Source organism: Melanostigma gelatinosum, assembly GCF_949748355.1.
Source record: "Melanostigma gelatinosum genome assembly, chromosome: 17".
NCBI classification, from domain to species: Eukaryota; Metazoa; Chordata; class Actinopteri; order Perciformes; family Zoarcidae; genus Melanostigma; species Melanostigma gelatinosum.
The window spans coordinates 7,236,342-7,257,911 of record NC_136650.1 but is presented as its reverse complement, the minus strand read 5'-3'; the positions used below and the strand labels follow the sequence as shown (position 1 = coordinate 7,257,911).

Here is a 21,570-nt window from a genome sequence, read left to right as displayed (position 1 = left end):
AACTTTATCACATTAACTTGCGGCGCATAATGCACATGTAACAGAAAATCACTCCCTGCTTCAGTCTAATATTTAAGATGAAAGTGTTCAATGAAACTCACCAAAAACGACCCAAATAAATTAGAAGGCCTATATCCGCTGAGACTTTAAAGTTGTCATCTCCACTTGGCTGTGCGTAATGCGCTCCACTCCTCGACGGAAAATCTCCTTCGCCAATAACTAACAGATTAATCTGTGCTGTCACAACGGCTGTTTTTAAAAAGACGTCAAATCACCCAACAACTTTACTGTACACCAGAGCACGAATATACCTCCGTCGTCGTTATAGCAGTAAATGTTTCCAGGCTTGGAGCGGCTGCGCTGTAATCCGATAATTACATTAAATTCCGTCAGGAGAGTTTAGTGGCACACACAATGTTGTCGGACCAAAGAGGAGGCGTTTAAAGAACACAGCCGTCTGTCCGGGCAACAACCACCCCCACCCCCACCCCCACCCTCGCCCTCTTCTCATCCCTCCTTCCGCAGGACTAATTGGAAAAAAGATGGAGGTGGAGGGGTGTGTGTAACGGGCTGTGGTGTCGGCAGGGCAGAGCTCATGCTGCAGGAGTATACCTCCGGTGTGATCAACCTCATTTCATCATGGCATGTTTTTCTTTTTCTCACTACTTTAATATTTATAATAATAACACATGAATAGAGATAACAAATAAACATCTTACACACCTGCATGCAGCTTATTACATGTATTCATTCAACATGAAAATACCTAAAGTTATTATTGTCGGTACAGTGAGGCCATAATGCAGACATCTAATACCAGCATAAAATACATGTTAAATCAAAGATTACAGTACTTTTGAAGTTCGAGAATTAATGGCATATTAAGAAAAGGCAACTTTATTCACTTTGTTCATGACATTACTGTCCCCAACACAAAATAAAGCAACTGAGGAAAATGCCTATAACAATGTACTGTATGATGAACTCAATAAAGAATATTTGACAGGTGTTATATCAAAATGTTACATGTATTATCAATCAATTTCGGACACAAAATAAAACTTTACAATAAAACCTTATATATTCTGATTACATTTAAGAATCTTTGTTCCTAAATGTAATCATTAAAAAGAAAACTTTTTTAAATCCATGTGTCAAGTTGAGTTAGGTCATTTGCCTTTAGCAGAAATGGCCAGAGCATCTTATTCAGCACAGCAGACGACCAGGTTTATTGAGAAGTGAGTTTTGTAACATTTCTGTTGAATATTAAGACAGCAGTTACAGCGTGAAGCTTCACATCGAAGCATCAAGAAGACCTCCACTTCACTCCTCCTTGTGGTCGCTGGCGTCGCCGCTGCCCCGGTGTGGCTGGGCAAAGAGCTGCAGCTTGTGGTTAAGCTGGACGCAGAGGTAGGCTAAATCCTGTTTGTCCAGAGAGTGTGCCAGGGCCAGGTAGGTCGACAGAGTCCCCGCCAGCAGGAGCCTGTCCAGGGACAAGGCCGGCAGGAGCCACAGCACGACGCCAAGCTCAAGGCACACCGGGTGGCGGAGGTGAGACAGGAGGCGCTGGGCACGAGGTGACTTGTGAGACAGAGGGTCCCCTAAACCGAGACAATCGTAGTACACCTGAGAGAGAGGAGGGCAGGGTGAGGATGAGAGAGACAAATTAGGTTAAGCAGGCAGTACCAATAACAAGTCTAACTATTTATGGGACATTTTTGAGTTTTTCATAATGTCACAGATAACACACTCCCTGCTACACTGAAAGTCTCATCACAATTCAAGAAAATGTATTTTGATACGTTTCACATTGCACATTTCCTTGTGTAAATTGAAGAATTACATGTAACAGTGCATCTACCTCAACTTTTCTGATACATACTGTATGCACCTCAGTTATGGCAAATCAATAGGAAACTTAATCATGTAGTTTAGGTAACAAGATGTACTATGATACTTAATACAGCTATGATGATGAAAGTATAACTCGGACGAAAGAATGAATGAATGACAATTTAACCTGATTTTGAGAAGCATCTCCCAAAAATAATGTTGCATCACACCATTGATCAAATTTGGTGCGAGGGGACAAAAGAGCTGCTGATTATACTGCCGATCAGCTAGAGTACCTTGAAGTAAGAAGATAATAAAAGGTGAAAATTTCATTTCCACCCGATGTTTAACATTTAAAGTATTGGGGCACCTGGTGGCCTCGAGATTAAGATGCATAGTACACTGCAATCACAACATCCAGTGTTGAATCCATCACCTTTATTGTATGTCATTCCCCTTCTCTCTTTGTTTCCTTTCAACTGTTTTCTGTCATATGAAGGCAGAAATACCCCCAAATATTTATGAAAATGTAACACTGATAAGCTACCTGCTTGATGCCCAACAGTTCAGGGTAATCAAAGATCATGAGGATGCTGCAGATGATTGCCCAGCAGAGGAAGTGCAGACTGAAGCAGAGCAGAGGGAACCAGATACTCCAGGGTGCATGACGCACCGACCACAGGCAGGGGGCGCCAGTCACGGGCTGCCAGTAACGCATGATGATCTATCGCAGGAGGAAAGAGAATGATGATGCAGAGTGGGGAAGAAAAGCGACATGTAAAACACGTTCAACTCTAACTCTGTCTGTGTTGCAGTACCTGGAGTGCCAGTGCTGTGGTGAAGCAGTAAGCCGTCCTGTTCAGGGTCCCCAGCACTGATTGGAGGGCCTGTTTGACGGGTGACCAGGCGAGCAGACTGTGCTGCACGATGAAGAGAGCCAGCAGCCCCAGATCCACAAAAAGAGCCCCGAGGACAGAGCTGTCCTGCAGGGCCACCGACCACGGTATAGAGTCTTAGGTGTGGGCAAATGATGTGAAGAGAAAGGTCAAATTCTGATCAACTGGAATATTGTCATTCATTTTGTTTATATTGAGCATTACAATATAGTCATTATAAAATAATTTGTCATTATGTTTACAACCTCACAAAATACATTTGAATACAGCTGTAGCTTATTCAGACTGTTAGACTGAACAAGCTGTACAGTCCAGACAATAATTAAAGGTTCGTTTTTTGTGTATATAAACCTATATACATAACTAGAGCACATGTAAAGCCCCAGGTTTGTTTTGATTTTATTCTGCAATACATTAAAAACTACACATTCAGTGTGATTTGGGCAGGCACTATGGTTTATTGACTGAAGTTCATTACAATGTTCAGTCTTTTACACACTGTAACTACCCAGTCATCGCATTGAGAACACACAAGTACCGTTTGCGAGCACTCAAGCACTAAACATGTCACAGCAATTTATACATAACCCACAGTTTCATTGCATATTTACTGTAATACAAGCAACGGTGTAGTCCTCCTTCTCATTCTGGTTGTGTTATATTAAATTAATTATTACTAAATCAATTCTGGTATCGAGTAAATATTTGAGTTTCCATTCAAAAAGTAAAGTAGAGGTAAAAAGTAGAGGTTTTGATCAATCTAGTGTTCTGACAGTTGGCGCTGCCCACTTATCAGACTAGTCGAATTAACTAACGTAAGCCTCTCCCTCGTAATGACCTAACATCAACCTTGCAAAAGCATGGTTTAGTTGCTTCTCAGGTCAGATATGAGTGAGAAGCAGAAATACAAACCCTATAAATAAGATTAAAAGTAGTGTAGCTCATTCTGTCAAGCATGCATAATTTGGCACACTGCAGTGATAGCGGCTTCTGATCTCGATTTCGACCAACTTAGTTTTCGAAAACTATTCACCATTTTTAAAACAGTTACAACCGACTTATATTATTTTGAGAATATACACATTGACGTAAAACATGTCTGATACGATATCTACCACTAAAAACAACAGCTGAGTTGTTGATGAAAAACAAATTCGTTCAGAAGAAAAGATGAAGCCCAACGTGGGGCTCGAACCCACGACCCTGAGATTAAGAGTCTCATGCTCTACCGACTGAGCTAGCCAGGCACTAAGAGCAAATGGTCATAAGGTAGACCTTCAACGAACTCATATGAATTATGATTTAATTTTCATATTATATATGAAGCACGGCTATGCTGTTGCTATTGTTACACCGTAATTACCGTTAAGTAACGTTAAAATAGCAGACTTAAGCCCTGACACCAAAAGCCTTCTCATGTTACCAGGTTTCAAAAATAACTCCTCCACTAAAGTTAGCTCGCGTTAACTTCGCATGGTCGGCTGCAGCAGCAGCAGTGTAAAGTATGGAAGCTTACCTTGACAGAGCGTCGTGTCCCCGGTGATGTTGTGGTAAATGGCTCGAAATGATATAAACCGAATAAAGTCTGCACCGGATATGAAAACAAACGCAGAGTTTAGCAGAGACACGGTGCAGAGAGCCCAACCACGTAGCCCGACTGACGCCATTTCAATCAATGTGTATCTTCATTTGCCAACAGAAGATTCTTCCGGGAGTTTGTGGTAATACCGAATGTTGACACACGGTGTCGCCTCTGAACCAGAAGGGAAAAGTGCATGCAGTAATTTGTTGTCAAAGTGGGGTATTAAACAAAGCATTGTAGAAATACAAACAAAATGCTAAAGCATAAACATCAAGACATAAAATAAAATATTGTGGCTCAGATCTTTTATTTAAAATTCTGATTGCAGAATCAAAGACCAAAGGCACCTCTACAGCACTTCCCAGAGTTCAGTCTCAAACAGAGAATACAGGAGGAGAAGCGTAGGAGGCTCACAGCTTCACATTTTGTTCTTCTTACAGTATTCAAGTATTCAGGATTCCTCTGGGGTTTCCTAATTATTTGGCTGGTCATGTAAACTACTCTGGCCTACAGACCACAAAACGAATAACAGAAGAAGAAGAAACATAGAGCACAAAACAATACTCAAGACTTGGGATCATTATTGAGTGACTTTATTGAAGACAGAAAACTGTTCAAAATGCTACAGATTCATTCAATTAAAACATGTATGTTCTTTTTAATGTTTTACATTTACAAAAAATAACCAGCGGGGGGAAAATAAACACAGATATCAAAATGCTTCTGTCTTCAAATGAGATCAACCTTACCACTGTAGCACTCTACATGGTAGTTTCTGTCAAATGATACCACACGAATAGACTCTGTAGACCCCTGAAAAAAAAATGAAAAAAAGAAGGGACATTTTTACGATAATTTCTCAGAAACTAAAGTAAAAATTTGTGCTATTTGCCATTAATTAAACAAACTATTCAGCTAACCTCAGTTGGCAGTATCGGCCCTCTGCACGCAGCACACAGAGGGGCTCGGACCCTGAAACCAGCAAAAGGTCACAGAAACTCAGATGTGAAGTCACTGTGGGTGTGACCCCTCTCATGTGTGGCCTGTCGACGCAGGGTCTGGTTTCTTCTTTTGTCTGGAGTGTGAATTCAAAAGGCCTGGCCCACTGTTGTTGTACTTGCTCAGGGCCTGTATGAGAAACTCACCTGTGGTAGTCGCTGACACAGTAGACCCTGCTGTCTGCGTCTACAGTGAAGGGCTGACCCTCCAGGCTCCGTCTGCAGACCACACAGCGGAAGCAGGACGGGTGGTAGGACTTCCCACGAGCCTGCAAAACCTGACCATGCAAAACCAGCTCTTCTTTACACAATGTGAGAGCCAGCGGTGCAACGTAACGAAGTACATTTACTCCAGCACTTGAATCCCATTTTGAGGTACCATGTGCTTTATTGTTGTATTTCCATTTGTTGATACTTCAAGCTTTAAATGCACTACACCTCAGAGGGAACAATACTCTATACGTTTAGTTTATGTCTTTAGATACGCTGCAGATTTAGATTATGAAAACAAAATATAAATGAACAAATAAATGATGACGTATATTCAATCGGATGACGAGAATATTTGATTGAAAATTCCCAATCTACCTGGCAGTGAAAAAAAGCACTACCTTTACCAGGTGCAGCATTGAAGTAATATACATATTAAAGGCATCGCTTCTTATAATACATTACTCTAAAATGTGCCATTCTGCATACTACTTTTACTTATGGTACTAAAGTATATTTTGATCCCAATACTTTCGTACTTTTACTTAAGCAGCATTTTAAATGCAGGGCTTTTGGGAGTATTTTCTAAACTGTGGTATTTGTACTTTTACTAAAGTAAAAGATATGAATAATACTTCCACCACTGCAGAGAGCATGCATCACATAATGCGTACACAGTGAACTAATCCATACTCACCATGTCCATGATTAAACACCCACAGCTGTTACACACTTCTTGGGATGGATGAGCTCCTGAGTACTGCAGTAAATAACAAAACAAATCGACTCATTAAATGTCTGGTCGATTGCTGTAAATCTTCAAACTGGATAGAAATCACATGTTTATGTGATATTTAACTCTGTGCTGAAGCACTATATTCTCACCAAGAAATCATCCTCGCAGTAGATTCTTCCTGACATTGTATAAAATGGCTTCCCACTGAGCTTTTCACCTAAACACGAAGATAAAAGACAAGAAGCACGGTCAACATCAAGCCTCGACGTGACATTTGATACCACACTGGTGTTTTATTTTGTTTTCATAAAGATGGAAATTCAACTTAAATTGTTTTCTTTTGGCCTTTAAATACAGTTTTAACAACAAACCACACACAGCAAAGCATTCATTTCTATATCTGCTTAATGAGGCGTGAATATTTATTATTATAAAGAAATACAGTCTCAGAAGGAGACTTGGACTCAGAACATCCGCCCTCACATCAGGAGGACTCACTGCAAACGCTGCAGGTGAAGCAAGTGTTGTGGAATAAACATCCCATCGCCCGGCAGGCTCTCCCTTCACCGTACACCGCTTTACTGCAGCTCGTGCAGCTTCCTGAATACACAACAAGGACAAATAATAGACAACTGTGAACCCTGATCCGTTCTTCATTGACTGAAAACAAACTGTGCAGACTGACTACACACACACACACACACACACTCAATAATAATTATAACCCACAGACAAACACTCTGTTAGAGAGGAACATATTCAGTGTATTCTCTGCTTACCAAAGTAAAGACTGGAGCTATATCTTGGGTCCATCTCCTACTGGATTCGCTCCAGTTGTCTCTGCCCGCTGGAGCCAACAGCTCGACTGACTGAGGGGTCTAATTTTATGTGCGGTGCAGACAGCTGCAAGGGGAGCTGCTTTCTGGGTTCATGGGTGCATTGGTGCTTCTGGTCTCTCCTCAGAGCCCCGGACTCCTCCAAGGCTGCTGTCTGAGTGGGTGGCAACAGACGAGGCCAACTGGTGTCTTTTAGCACAATTTAGAAACACAATTTACATTGCTGGTCAATCTGGGGCTGATTTTAATTACTTTAAAAACTGCAGAGTAGTTTTGCCTCCCATATGAATATACAATATTGCATCATAATATATTCATTGATCATATTTTTGATTTATTCATCTGAATCTGCAAAGTAACCTGTATCTTAAGTAATCAAATAAATGTAGTGGAGTAAAGAAGTACAGTATTTCTCTCTCTGAGCTGAAGCACAAAGTATTGTAAAGTAATGTATCATATTCAGGCAAACACATGATTGTACTTGGGTAAATGTACTTACTAGTATTCAGTACAGTAAGTATTCAGAGCAGTTAAATGACCAAAACAAAACGGTGAAAGTACTACATTCAAAATATTGCGTATACTTAAGTAATAGTACAGATGTTTTTCAGAAAAATGTATCAAAAGTCAAACAATTATTCATGTGGGTTCAATATTATCTTATATTACATTATTTCATTGTTATTATTGATGCATTAAAATAAAAGCAGCTTTGCACTGTTGTAGCTGGTCGGGGTGGAGCTCATGTGAACTCCTTCATGCAGCTCGTTTAGTTCAGTGGTTGGTCCAAAGGGTCACACGGTCGTGAGATGATTATTAGATATCTGTCTTCTGAAACTATCTTTAAAAAGCATACATGTATCTTCTTTAAATGGACTAATATACATGAACATATGAAACATTAAAAACTAACATGCCTGCTTTTCAACCAAAAGTGTCCAAAATCCACTGAGGTTTTCCTTAAAAAAAAGAAAGAAAGAAGAAGATCACTACTGTTTGCTTTACTGCAATCAACAATCTGTCCGTGCATGAACAAAATATTGAACAGGAGCCCTGACAGCTCGTCAACCTTTAATCATAAAACCTCACACGAGGGCTTGATGCTGCTCATATATCCTATACTGCCCTCATGTGGACTCTTCAGGCACCTTCATGTTATAACCGTTGACCCGGAAAGTTGAAAACAAATGCTGTTATTTGTGCCAAGTGAGCAGAACGGATTGTAACTGAACAATGAGGTGGTCTGCATTTAGTTGCTATGTTTTAATCACTCTTTACATGTACACAATGGTTTCCCATGGTTCCTCCTCTCATTTATGTCTCATCATTTTATTTAATATTGACCATATCTGTTATATAAATAAATGAGAGGAAAGAGAGGAAGAGACCAGAAAGAAGACAGCAAACATGTTTAAAATAAAAATAATTGACTTTGCTCAACAAGCATTTCACAATCATGTCACTTATCCGTCTACACAATAAACAAGTAACACAGTTTGACACTTTACATAATGTCTCCACATTTGCATGCAGCACGGTGCTTATCAGTCAAACTCCCCTCAGGAAACTTTAGTCGGGAAACTCTGGGCAGCACATGTTTGGCTGTGGATCTACAGTAACATGGGAGGGGAAGTGTGTAACAGCTGCTGCTTCTTCACTGAGCTCTCTTGTTGAGACACACTGAAGCTGTTTGAATTCACCACAACGCCCACTCTGGTGCTGTCAGACTGGTTCAACACACACAAACAACTCAGTGAGATCACTTGTTTGATTGTAAAGGTGTGTGTGTGTGTGTGTGTGTGTGTTTTGGGAGGGGATTTCTCAATTAGTTTTACTCCTTCTGTAGGCTTATTGTTGAGTGTTGGAATTTAAGTTTGGGGTTTAAAGGAAACAATTATAAAGATGACATTAGGTCACATGGGTTAAAACGGAGGCAGAGGGTTAATATGAGGCATTTTGCATTCAAATTGGGGTGAATTATTTCGGCTAAAGATTACAAAAATGTAACTCAAATGAGTGGTGCTGCCCTCAGGTATGTTTCTGTGCTGGAATGTCTGCGTCACGAGGCATGTGGAGGCAGGAGAAGAAGCTCTGCAACATGGGAGTGCTATCCACACGAGATCTACTGTCAGACATCAGTCAATAACATTTTCATCATCATTTCACGGTGGGGAAAAAAAATGCAGCTGACCAGATACAACCTGATTTTAAATGTAAATACATTTCTCATTTAAACTGTCACCAGAAATATGACCCAATAGGGACTGAATGTATCCCTATAATATCATCCCCCTTGGCATTTTGTCAGTTTGTTGGTGCATAATACTACGGATGCTGGGTACTTCTGAGCTCCGCCTCCACAGCCCTTCCCCTGCCTCATTTTGGGGACACACCGTACGATGCCAACAATCCTTGGCATGTTTGGCTGCGTATAAATAGGGCACCCATTGTGCCACACGGCGAAGTGGAGTCACGTAAGGACTCGTGCCCTTCTCAGGAGTCAATACTTTGCGTCTTAGCGCAGCGGTGTTTCGGCTCAAGGGTACAACGGCAGGGCCCCCGATCCTCCTCAGCCGTCAAGTTTGGACAGGTAACCGTGAACTACCTTCGGACCACGCCCTCCACCGCGCCGCCGCGCGCAGGTAGTAACGCAGAGCAGGAAGTGGCTGTCAACGCCGTGAAAAATGCAGCTGTGCATTTGAGAGAGAAACAGCGCCTTATGAATCACATTTTTTGAAAGCTTGTGAAGCTTTTTTTTTTAGGAAAATCCTCATTTTCTTCCAGTGAACATGCAGCTGTGTGCGAGCTGCGCGCTCCTAGGACTCCTGCTTTTGACGGCCTTCGACTCATCAGGTAGGATAATTATCTCTACTAGCAGGAAGCATAATGCTCATTTACTGTCCGGTGGAGTTTTGTTCGCCCCCCCCTCCCCCTCTAACTTTATTGCTTTCTGTAGGCTGTACTTATGAAAGGCTGTAAATAAGAGAAAATAAAAACAAAAGTGTGCTGAACATTGTGGCTTCATTTCAGGTTTAATTGGGTCAGACGTGCACCTGAGATGAGCGTGCGGGGCTGTCTTTTGTGATTAAACGCGAAACCAAATGGGGTCCTGTTGAAGTGAGCTGTGCTTTAAAGCTTCGTGTCAACACGTTAAAAGATAGTCGAAGACGTGACGCCACCATTGTACATGATTGAGCGACTCGACGGCGGAGATGAGAGGCTGGAGCTCATATTCAGTCACTGACTTCTAGATCGCCATTTTCAAAAGGTTTATGAGGCATTTATGGAGCTTCCTAGAGGCATGACTTCATCATGGCTTCATTAATGATTGACCTGCAATCTGCTGCTGAGCTGGCTTTTTATCATATTTTTTGTTGTTAGACTCAGTGCTTTCTTCTCCACTTACTCTTTTCATTTGTTGTGGAAAAGTCATCAGCAGCATGGTGGCTGTAGGCTATTCTCTTGACTGGTGTTTGTGGAAATGATCATATAAACTTCTATTCTGCCACTAGATAAGGTTGTTTGAACCCTGTGACATCCTCGACACACCCATTGTTTAATGCCACAAGAAACCCTCGAGCCAACGGTTTGTGTTGCCTTCAAGTCCTCGCAAGTTCAAATAGTGAATTCCTGGTTTCTTCTTTTGTGTGAACTTGCACAGCTTACCTCACATGTTTTCAGAAACCACCTGTTTTCATTTATAACTTTGCATCAGCAGTGAGAGAGCCGCTCTCATGATTTATTCATGTTTTTGGGAGTGCTCTTTAGACTTATGGGTGGAAGGTTCCAAAACTGTGTGTTGGGATGGCTCAAGTTATATTGAGATGTGTACTCTTTGACTGTCAATTAAACTTAGTGACACACTAATAATGATGGACTGCAGAGCTTCAGATGGGATCCAGACGAGCATTATGGTGGAAAGACTGGTTCTGAGATGTATGTATGCATGTCTTCTATTGTTTGCTTATTTTAAAATGTTTTAGGCAAATGAAGAGTATAAATCACATTTTTTGAATCATAGAAGTGTATTCATTCTAGTGTTCCAATATAAATTGCATGAAAGTATAAAATAGTTGTTTTTTTGAATCATCAATATTTGAGAGTTTAAAAAAACAAAAAGGGAGATGTTCGCTTTTGCCACATGAGTCATATATCGCAGAAAAAGCTTTTTAAAAACAGGTTCACCTTGAGTTTCTCTCTTTACTCAGCGCTCAGATGACTCACGATAATGTCAAGTCAATTAATTTTGCCTTGGTCTGGCACCACACAACATGGGGAGAGGTGTGCACCACTCTGCTTGCTCAAGGGTCAGCAGCAAACTGTCTGACCATTTGTTTGCGTGTGTTTTGTTCCTTTTGTAGCCTAAATATTACCCAGATGATTAATTTGTTTCATAAATTGTTGTACAGGAGAGCTGGACAGTGTTCTGCTCACTGTGGGGGGGAAAAAACCGACTGTCCACTCATCTGATTCCTTCCTCCTCATCGTTCCTATCTAATCCTAAATGTTAGAAAATAGTGAAGTGTCCGCCACTGTTTTCCAAGATGACCTCTAGTTTTGTCCGACCAAAAACAGTATTGACGGCCAAATTGTGTCTCATTAAATGTTGCTGCCGCAAGGAATTATGGGACGGCATAATCACCTTTCCTGGATGGTCACGTGTAGGGCCTATGCTATAGGAGATAAGAAAGGAAGCATTGAAGCACCTTTCCTTAGCATTTAGAGTATTCGACCAGCTCTTGTCATGGCTGCCACTTGGATACTTCCTGGCATTAATGCAACTCAGTTGGCATTGTTTCCACGTCATCATTTCTCATCAACCTAATAAAAGGCCACATCTCTCGATTCCTGATCACAGTTTACAGCATCTTTGGGATATTTGCAGCTAACTCCCTGTGATCCGTTCCCTCAGAATGCCTGCAGACGGTGGTCCGACCGGACAATGGCTCAATGGTGACCATCTCCGCACTGCTGTTGGATCAATGTGCTGTTTGCACAGTCAGCGGGGTGAATGACACACTGACGTCCTGCCACCCCTCTCTGCATCTGGTACCCAAGGACGAGGTCAAACTGCTGTTCAACTGCTCCCAGCCGATAGAACAGGCTTTCACTGTGACGATCGCTCGGACCATTCGTGAGTTTACGTGGCATCATTTCGGGAATTGTTTGCGAACCAATCGGGACCATGGGAAGATGCCTTTCAAAGGCATTAGTGCATTTTTAATGAGAAAGGGGTCAACCTTCGTGTTAGCTACCTTGAGATGAGAATCCAAACACCTGCATCATTCTTGTCCAACCTCACATGATACCTTTTTGATATGGTGCGTGTTGTTTGGGTGCTACAATTCACTAAAAAGGACTTAAGGGAAATCTGATGAATTCACAACATAATTAATAGACTTACACCTTCCACAAGTGCTGAAATTCTCAAACCATCTGAGCAACTTTTCGTGCTTTTAATTGTACTCCAGAGTGCACGAAGGACACCTGCAGCCCGACAACGGTAGAAACCCGACCCTCCATCCTCACAGAGTTCAGCAGAACCTTCACCTGGGAGCTGAACGCACCGAAGAACACGCTCGTGGGTCTGGACATCCTTGGAGATGGGCTGATGGAGACGTCACAACCGTGCCCCGATGGCTCTCAGTATTCGCTGACCACATCCAAGACAAGCACCAAATATTGTCGAGGTGGTTCTGAGACTCGATTAGAAGCGCCCAATGGAGCTGTTGTGTCTCTGCAAGTTAAACCAAACTTCGAATCGGTGTTGTTCCGGACCTCAGCTGGTCCTCTGAGTAAGAACAAATTACTGAATACAAACTCTATTTTCTGGATATTTTAACTAAATATCTCTACATTTCCACAGGTTGCCTCACACAAGCGCATTCTTTCATACTACATATATGCACGGTCCGTGCAGAAAGTATAATTCATTTGCACTTGGCACAATTAGACCAATGAGATTAGGCAATAACCCTAAACTGACATTGTTCATTATACTACGTGAACAATGGCAAATTAATTATTTCCCTCTCATTCTAAACTGCCTGAATATTACTAAAACTGAATAGAACATAGTGATGGATTTACCAATAGCTGGTGTAACCCAATCCCGGTGTCCGCCTCTCTCCTTTTACCCCACTTTAGAGGGCCCAACAATGGTTGTAACCGTCGATTCAAGCACGACTGTGGTCGTCAGCCGGGATCCCGGGGAGCCAGAATGTGAAGTTTGCTCTGTTGATGGCTCTGCTCGCGACTGTAGCCCCACGGAAAAGACACTGACGAACGTTGAAAATCTCTCGCTGGAGTTCAGCTGCCTGAAACCTCAGGATGTGTACAGCGTGACGATGAAGAAGAAAATAGGTGAGAGCTGTGGATGCTATGTGTCCACATTTACTGCAGTCACAAAGCAGAATTTGGGATTGGTAATCTTTTTATTCACCTCATATCAAATTCTCACATATGGAAAACAAAAATTACGTAATCACCACTAATTTGTTTAAATATAAAGGCTTAAATAAATGCTGACATAATTAGATAAATATTTTACTTAATAGATAAAATATTAAATGAATAGAAGCTGTAATGAAAACATAAGTTAAATGCAAAATGAATGTTGGTAAATGAGTAAATTATTTTTACATTTCCACAATCAGTTATTCATTTCTCTATTTAAAAAAGCCACCATGTTGAGAGCATTTTTTTTACTCTTTTAATAGGTAAATATAAATTCAGATTGGTCTTTTGACTCAAAGTCACACACACACAAAAAGCCAGTTTAACTGTGTAAAATTGAAAGATTTTAAATTTTTGTCACGCAGAATGCACCCAGAGCTCCTGCACTCCTGCTGCAGGAAGAATTGATCCAGACTACTTCAAGGACTTCAAAAGAGCCGTAACATGGGACATTAGTGTACCACAGAGGACCGTATTAACTCTGGACTTTCCTGGTGGATTAAAGGAGATGTCTGGAGCAGAAAAGTGCCAAGATGGACACCAGTACTCGGTGAGCACAACTAAAAATGAAGGAAATATTAAAACTACCAGCTACTGTAAGGGTGGGACGGTGTCCCATTTTAATCTGCCCGGAGCGACGACCGTGACCGCTGAGGTGCCCAAAGGAAGTGAAGTGGACTCATTCACTGTCAAAGCAGCACCGAGAGGCAAGTGTCCGTCCTTCAGTTTGTTTACACGAGTAGTGATTTATTTACAGAACAATACATACAATATATCAGACATATCCAAAAAAACTGATGCTGTGTCCTTGAAACAACTTTTCATATTTGTGTAAACCTCTTTCTATGGGCACAGTTGGGTGACGAAAGCTTTTTTTTTTAGTTTTACTGTATTTGACTGGAACGATAATTGATCGACAGATAACAAGAACTGTAAACAGGCTAGCGCTAGCATAGTAAGCTAGCTTTCATCTGGTGTCGTCTGTCAGAAAGGCACTCTAAGACAATGAAAGGATATTTCTTATGAAAATCATGTTAAGAGCATGAATACTATAGATAATGCTCTGCAAGTAGTATTTTTTGGGTGTAAAATTACATACTTTTCCAAAACAAGACTAGTCCACAGCCATGCTAAACTCTGATTGAGCTAAATGCTCAGTTTGCTCCCAATGACAACGTTAGCATGGTAATATTTAGCAGGTATAATGTTTACCATCTTAGTTGATCCTGTTTTTAGCAGGTACAAGATCACCAACGTCATTACAATTCATCCTAAAGGGGGACATGACTGCGTGGACCACATTTCATGTGGAAATTACTTTTGATTTGATCGATGTCTTATTTTAACGCTTTTCTTTTTCTGTAGGTGGCAGAATGATGTCCGTGATGCCCGATCCGGACACCATCATTACCATCAGCAGGGTGACCAGCGAGCCGGACTGCAGTGTGTGTATGAACGAGGAGCCCGAGCAGATATGCAAACCAACACGTCTCACCCTGAATAGCAACACCTCAGTAGAGTTCACCTGTCCTCAACCTCGGGATGTTTTCACTGTGGAGATCAACAGAGAAATTGGTATGAAGATCAAAAAATAAGCACGTGGTATTGACGTTTTCTTTAAGTTACGGGAAATTCATTTTCCACAACTCTAACTAACTCTAAATCCCACCCAACTTGAGTCAGTTTGTTTCTAATTTCACCTATATTGTTCACGAAAGATAACAATTTTTGTTTATTTGTCTGAATGGAAGCGACATTAAGCACGGGGTCCATTTCAGACGGTATTGCAGTTTAAAAGAAACTCGTTGATGCGCTTTCTTATTGTAGATTTGAGATTACTCTTCTACAGCACGTTATTTCCTGCTTCAGATCATTCATCTTAATTCTTTTGACTTGTTTTTATGCGTTAACGATGCAGTTGTTTGTATCCTTGTCAACGCAAAACTCTTTTGGAAAAACTAAATCACCATCGCTTACATGCTCTTCTCTCCACAAATCTCAGACTGCACAGAGGTCTCCTGCTCTGGAAACATCGTTCAGGCCGAGTCCTTACTGTTCCCAGACTTCAACCGGACCTTCACCTGGGATCTGAAAGTTGTCTCCACTCGGGCCTTCCAACTGGACTTCCCAGAACCGGGAATGCGACAGATTCCCGACGAGGAGACCTGTCCAGATGAGCACACGTACTCCATTACTGCCTATCTGCGCACGGGGCCAGCAATCATCGGTACCTTTTGCAAAGGGGGAACCGTGACCACCATCCTGGCTCGCTACAGGGGCCGACTAGCTCTGCAGGTGCCTGGCGACAGGAAGCTGGATCCCGTTGACTTCAAACTCAAAGTTGGACCCGAGACCAGCAGTAAGTTATAAAATACGTTCTTCTGGGGGGTTTTCTGTGTCATGATTAGAAGACATTGAACATAGTATAACAAGACATCTTCTGCTTCACAATACTACGTGTTTCTCCTCAGTGGTTGCCATACTGAAAGTCAACCTGCCACGAGGCGTGTCCGACACAGACTTCATCACAGCCAACTATCCCGCCGATTTCCCTGACAACCAGCAGATGCAGTGGGACTTCACGGTGCCCGGCATGCACAACTACACGGTGCATTTTCGCGATCACACAGCTCCAGAGTGCCTCAGCAGTGAGGTGGAGGTGGAGTACCAGGAAGGGAGCAAGAAGGTGACCAAGCTGACTCTGACGGATTCTCAGCCGCAGCATGCGCAGGGCAACTTCAACATGGTGCTGAGGAATTGTGAAACCAACAAGACGCTACAGGGTCTCACCTTGAACTACAGAGTCTCTGTAATGAGGAGTAGGCATCCAGGTACAGTGTTAAAACTTGACATCTGAGAGTCTGGCGTTATGGAGTACATGCATTAAAGTAGCCAGGTGACTCGGAGAAACCAATTTGCTTGCGTAGTCAATGAAAGTGACGAATGTCATTTTCCAGCTGCAGTTTAAGAAACTGTATTTTTTTTTTTTTAAATCCATTATTTTCATGCAGCAGACTGAATATTCTTTCATCCAGATGACGAGAAAAGTCTGATAATTTTAGGAAGCTTAGTTTAATGACTTTCTGTTTTTAGTTTTTTTTTTAAGGCGGTGTGTGTTTTTGGAATAATCTAAAGGTTAGCTCTGCGACTTTAATGCACTGGTAATACATGAGGCACAAACCGAGGCTATGTGAGTCCAAACGTGCATGACTTTACCCCCAAGAAAACCCCATAATTTTGGACTTCTAGATCAGATTTGTTACTTGGCCATCGGACTGTGATGTGGTTCTGCAAAGTTATAATATCATGTTACTGAGTATTAAATGCAGAAATTAGACAAAAAGAAATACCACCGTTTTGTTTTAACATGATTTCTGATCAAATATTGTCACAATAAAAGCTGAGATAAAGACTTCCTGATCACTAAAATCTTTCTATGTTGTATTTCTCTCGTAGTCCTATGTGTGGTGGATCTTAAGGAACACACAGGAGTGTCCCTGCAGATAGAGAGAGTGGGTTCTGATCCCTTCTGTGAGATGAGCGTTAACTCTAAGATTGAAAAGAAGATCAACGTGGCTGCCGGCACGCAGGCCAGCCTGTCCTTCCTCGACTGTCCAAATGAAGATATGCGCCTGACTGCCAGTAAAGTTATTGGTAAGATGAATTTATTTTGCATGTCCATGAGGTGTTTGTGGCTTTGTGTTTTTATATTTTGAAGTCAGTCCATCAGTTTCCTGGTTAAAGAAATATTGAAGTCTAAGTACAAAGTCTATTTCAGTCTTAAAGGAGTAGTTTATTAAATCATTTTGGAAATACGCTATCGGCTTTCTTGCCGAGAGTTGGATGAGAAGATTGATGCCACGCTAGTGTCTGTAGACAGTTAGCTTAGCTTAGCATAAAGACTGGAAACGAGGGGAAACCGCTAGCCTGGCTCTGTCCAAAGGTAACAAGTTACCTTTGTATTTGTTGCTCGCTGATCCTTCATTTCGTGCCTTTTTTTTCATATCAGAGTGCCAAAACAGGACGTCCTGCTCTGCGACTCAGCTCACTGTGCCCAAACTGGTCCCCTGTCTACCGATGCCCCTCCGCAGCTTCACCTGGCACCTCAGAATCCCTCAGGACAGCACCGTGGACCTGGTGTCGCCCACGGGGAGTCTCAAACAGTCCCTGCCCGGCCAGGAGTGTAATCAGTCCGTCTCTCTGCATGTGGCAGAGAGCGACGGGTTTCCTGTTGGAGATTTCTGCTTCGACGGAATGATCCAGAAAGTTCAGGTGCACGCGAACGTCTCCGTCACAGCCACAGTCCCGGACTTCAGCACGATCAGGAAGCCTTTCCTCAATGTCAGCATCAGTCAGGAGATCACAGGTAAAACATGGGCTGCAGCTATTGATCATTTTAATTTGCGGAGTATTTTCTTGACTGACCGATTTGAATAAGTCAGAAAATTGTGAAGACTGGCCATCATATAGACCTGAAGCCCAAAGTGACATCTTCATATTAACGGTTTTGTCCGACCAACAATCCAAAACCCAATCATATTTTAACCAATACTTAGAGAATGTTCGTTATTTGTAATTGTTTTCAGCTCTATTATAATGGCCCTTTTGTGGTTTTAATTTGAAAGTTCTTATTTTTTCTTTTTATACCATAAGATTTGATTAATAAACTATGAAAATAATTGCTTGTTGCAGCCATGGTAAGAACATCTGTATCTGCATCCTCCTCACATTTTGTCATGTTGCTGTATGTTTTGATTCTCTTCTGTAAACGTGGTCAAATAGAGCACATTCATTTTACTTTTAAATTCCACACAGGGGCACTATTGTACCACAAATGCTGGAAGATACAGTACTGACACTCGGCATTACTTCCATCCCTTTTTTATTTTATTTTCAGAGACCATTATTAACAGAGTCAGCCCAGTGGCGTCGTCTCCGAACCTGCTGGCAACCCCCAACTGGCCTCTGGGTATGAGGCCCTCGTCCACCGTATCCTGGATCGTCACTGTACCGAGCCAGTACGAGGCGCACGTGCACTTTGTCAACCTCAGCCAACCCAAATGCAAGGACAGGCACACCTCCATCACGGTGAAGATGCTGGGGGACGAGGAGGAGTTGATGAGCCGCAGGGAGGACGAGCAGGCGGAGGACAAGTTGAGAGTGCCGCGTAGTTTTTATCTCAACATGTCCAACTGTATACCAGAGGAGAGAGGCTTTGGTGCAATGACCAACATCGTTCTGCAGAAGAAGAGCTGTAAGCAAGCAGGACTAATTTAGGCCTTGTACAAACAAACAAAAATACCTTAAATAACTAACGCAAAGGACGTAACTCTACCACGTCTTCTTTTTTCTTCCACAGATCTCCTGCCCATCCTCCTCGGGTTAGCAGGAGCTCTTTTGTTGTTGCTCACAGTGCTGGCTGTTGTGTGGTTCATCATAAAGTGAGTACACCTGTAGCAGAACTTTGTCAACATCTAGGTCGGTATTTATCAAACCGTTGAAACTTCTGTGAAATATTAAGTCACAATCCTACACGTTAACTTTCTTGATCGGAAGTTACACAAATATTAGAAACGACGAGAATAAAGGTGGCACTGATTCAGTTTGCAATCACTTCCTGTGCATCTCGTCTGCACTTGTCATCGTGGGATCAAATTCTCCTTTTTTTCTCTGATGCAGCGGCAGAATTCAATTATACAATGTTTGTTAAGCCTAAAAAAAGACTGGAAAACTAAAGAGCTGAACATTTTCAAAGGGAAATTTAAATTGTGTAACCGATAAACAATAAAACGTTAGTTTTACCACTAAATGATTTAAGGTTAAAGGAAAAGTATGAATCTGTATTTATACTTTATTATTCTTACTAACAATATTATTAATTGATGCGTTTATATTTTTGACCCATTAGGTGTTTGACTATGTTTTGAGACTCCATACATATGATTTTGAACTGGCTTAGTGATATTTATATATTTATTTGTCTGTAAGATCGGTCTCTAACGGGCAGCTTTTGTTTTTTGTGGTCTGCCTTCATCTTCTCAAACAGGAAAAAGAAAAGAGACAAAATGGCCAAGGAGGCATCCATCTACAATGGCAAAGGGAACATCTTCCACCCAAGTGACGCGCACTTCAGCAAAACCCGGTCTGACAACGATTCCCACGTCTACGACTCCATAGATGAGGGGAGGATTTACGGCCACCTGCTGGCTGACTCCAGCTACGCCGACAGTATGCCGGACCACTTCGACGACGGGCCGGTCGACACTTACAACACATTTACAGGCCCCACTGATCCAGGGCTGCCTGTAATCAAAGAACCGGACTATGAGCCTGACCTGGACGGGTTCAAGATGTTCCTGGACCCGTCCGAGTCTTTCCTCCCGCCCCGTCCGCGCACTCCCATCGACCGGCAGGACAGCCTCGGCTTCCAGGACCGCAGGATGTTGGACAATGCACTGTACACGTTCAAGAGCACAGGAGATATGAACACGATCCGGCTCTCTGGTGTTGACATGGAGCCACAGCCGCCTACTATATTGGAGGACTCCTTGTAGTGTGTCAGGACTGTAGCTGCACAATGGGCCGCTGTTACTAACTTCTCTCTACAGCACCGACCGAGGATCTCCGGACGATACTGATGTGAACTTCTGTGCCTCGATCACACTCGGGGAATCTGCCATCGATGAGCTCCTGAATGTGATGTGTGCGTTGTCTTTGTCTGAACTAAAGCTTCAAGAGTCCAAGCTATGATCCTTTTTCTTTAAAGGAACAGTGTGACGCATTCAGGGGGCTCTATTGTCAGAAATTGAATATGAATAAGTATGTTTTCTTTAATTGTATTGTCACCTGAAAATAAGAATCTCTTACACACTTGGCACACAAGGGGCGGTTTCAGTTGGTTGCAGCCTCACCGCTAGATGTCGCTACACACTGCTCTTTTAAAGGAAGTTTGGGAAATACCTTTTCACTTTCTTGCCGAGAGTTTGATGAGAAGATTGATTCCTTTCTCACCTTTTGTACTCCAAATAAGAAGTTGCATATCGTTAGCTTAGCATAAAGACTAAAAAACGAGGGGAAACAGCTAGCTGGCTCTGTATAAAGGTAAAAATAATCCACCGGCCAGCACCTCTAAATCTCATACGGACTTAAATGTATTGAAAAAAACAAGATGCATTAGTGAGCTGGCTGTATCTTACCGTACAAACATGAGTATCAATCTTCTCGTCTAATTATCAGCGAGAAAGCAACAAAACAATACAGAACTGTTCCTTTAATGTTCTATTTGTTTGCGCTTTTATTTCATCTCTGCCCATGTGGCAAGGATTCAGGAGCAGGGACTATGAAAAAGTGGTCCTCTGGTCCATGTTTTTAAGTGTTTTTATATTGTTTACTGGTTTTTTAAAGAGATTTGTGTTTTCGTTACCTGTAAATACAAATTTTGTTTTTGCAATAAATTCTAGGAAAATGGTCTGGTGGGGAAAATGTTCACTTCTCAAAGTGCTGAATGCCATCACATGTAATTTTTCCCGCTCATGCTGAAACGGTCACCTTTTGCATTCTGGATGCTGAAACCAATTTCAACCGCAGGAACTGAAGCGAAGGAGGGAAAATAATTCAGAAAACGGAGCAGCCAATGTTCACCATGGAGAAGTGTGTTGTTGTTGTTTTTACTGGAAACAACAAATGCGGAAGTCAGGATTACAGAGTTACGCCATATTTCTTCCAACTGCAGATGTCAAATTGTGAAGTCTGTATTTCTGTTTTTCTCTTTCAGTTTGTTTGACTTTTGGGAATAGTGTTGGACTTTTTGCGACGCACACACTTTCTCGCTGAGAGTCAGAATAGAAGATTGATACCGCTTGTAAACGTGTGGTATCAATCTTTTCTAACGCTCCACAGGAAAGCTGATCAGCATATTTCCCCAAACCTGTCCTTGAAGAACATGACGAGAGGAATGGGTTTTCATAGTTTATTGATCAGTTTTCAGGCTATAGACATTGAAGGAGACTACAAGGCTAGCAAA

General features: G+C 42.0%; 3 protein-coding genes across 3 annotated transcripts; 1 reads left to right on the top strand and 2 right to left on the bottom strand.

Moving 5' to 3' along the window:
* Nucleotides 1-671: 671 nt before the first annotated feature.
* Nucleotides 672-4,401, bottom strand: nrm (nurim). Its single transcript, XM_079288769.1, has 4 exons — nt 4,246-4,401; nt 2,652-2,845; nt 2,381-2,557; nt 672-1,626 (listed from the first exon to the last, which is right to left on the bottom strand). Exons 1-4 carry the CDS (start codon nt 4,394-4,396, stop codon nt 1,324-1,326), a joined length of 825 nt encoding a protein of 274 aa, XP_079144895.1. The 5' UTR covers nt 4,397-4,401; the 3' UTR covers nt 672-1,323.
* Nucleotides 4,402-4,904: 503 nt separating this feature from the next.
* On the bottom strand, nt 4,905-7,168 carry limd1b (LIM domains containing 1b). Its single transcript, XM_079287977.1, has 7 exons — nt 7,035-7,168; nt 6,754-6,855; nt 6,405-6,472; nt 6,217-6,279; nt 5,457-5,587; nt 5,232-5,283; nt 4,905-5,124 (listed from the first exon to the last, which is right to left on the bottom strand). Exons 1-7 carry the CDS (start codon nt 7,066-7,068, stop codon nt 5,041-5,043), a joined length of 534 nt encoding a protein of 177 aa, XP_079144103.1. The 5' UTR covers nt 7,069-7,168; the 3' UTR covers nt 4,905-5,040.
* A 2,435-nt stretch (nt 7,169-9,603) lies between these two features.
* cdcp1b (CUB domain containing protein 1b) lies at nt 9,604-21,014 on the top strand. Its single transcript, XM_079288171.1, has 14 exons — nt 9,604-9,733; nt 9,876-9,944; nt 12,004-12,225; nt 12,563-12,886; nt 13,239-13,454; nt 13,913-14,254; nt 14,913-15,122; nt 15,550-15,906; nt 16,019-16,378; nt 17,004-17,201; nt 17,557-17,913; nt 18,445-18,801; nt 18,907-18,988; nt 19,594-21,014. Exons 2-14 carry the CDS (start codon nt 9,881-9,883, stop codon nt 20,099-20,101), a joined length of 3,597 nt encoding a protein of 1,198 aa, XP_079144297.1. The 5' UTR covers nt 9,604-9,733; nt 9,876-9,880; the 3' UTR covers nt 20,102-21,014.
* Nucleotides 21,015-21,570: the final 556 nt, after the last annotated feature.

Bases quoted from the DNA above. Each gene is read 5' to 3' on its own strand.
- limd1b (XM_079287977.1), bottom strand. From the start codon at position 7,068: ATGGACCCAAGATATAGCTCCAGTCTTTACTTTG. The intron at 6,473-6,753 runs GTGAGTCCTCCT...CTTCGTGTTTAG, and splicing joins CTTCACCTGCAGCGTTTGCA to GTGAAAAGCTCAGTGGGAAG. The intron at 5,284-5,456 runs GTGAGTTTCTCA...TGCTGGTTTCAG, and splicing joins TGTGTCAGCGACTACCACAG to GGTCCGAGCCCCTCTGTGTG.
- cdcp1b (XM_079288171.1), top strand. From the start codon at position 9,881: ATGCAGCTGTGTGCGAGCTGCGCGCTCCTAGGACTCCTGCTTTTGACG. The intron at 13,455-13,912 runs GTGAGAGCTGTG...TTTGTCACGCAG, and splicing joins GACGATGAAGAAGAAAATAG to AATGCACCCAGAGCTCCTGC. The intron at 15,907-16,018 runs GTAAGTTATAAA...GTTTCTCCTCAG, and splicing joins AGTTGGACCCGAGACCAGCA to TGGTTGCCATACTGAAAGTC.
- nrm (XM_079288769.1), bottom strand. From the start codon at position 4,396: ATGGCGTCAGTCGGGCTACGTGGTTGGGCTCTCTGCACCGTGTCTCTG. The intron at 2,846-4,245 runs GTAAGCTTCCAT...CCCACACCTAAG, and splicing joins GGACACGACGCTCTGTCAAG to ACTCTATACCGTGGTCGGTG. The intron at 2,558-2,651 runs GTACTGCAACAC...CTCCTGCGATAG, and splicing joins CCACAGCACTGGCACTCCAG to ATCATCATGCGTTACTGGCA.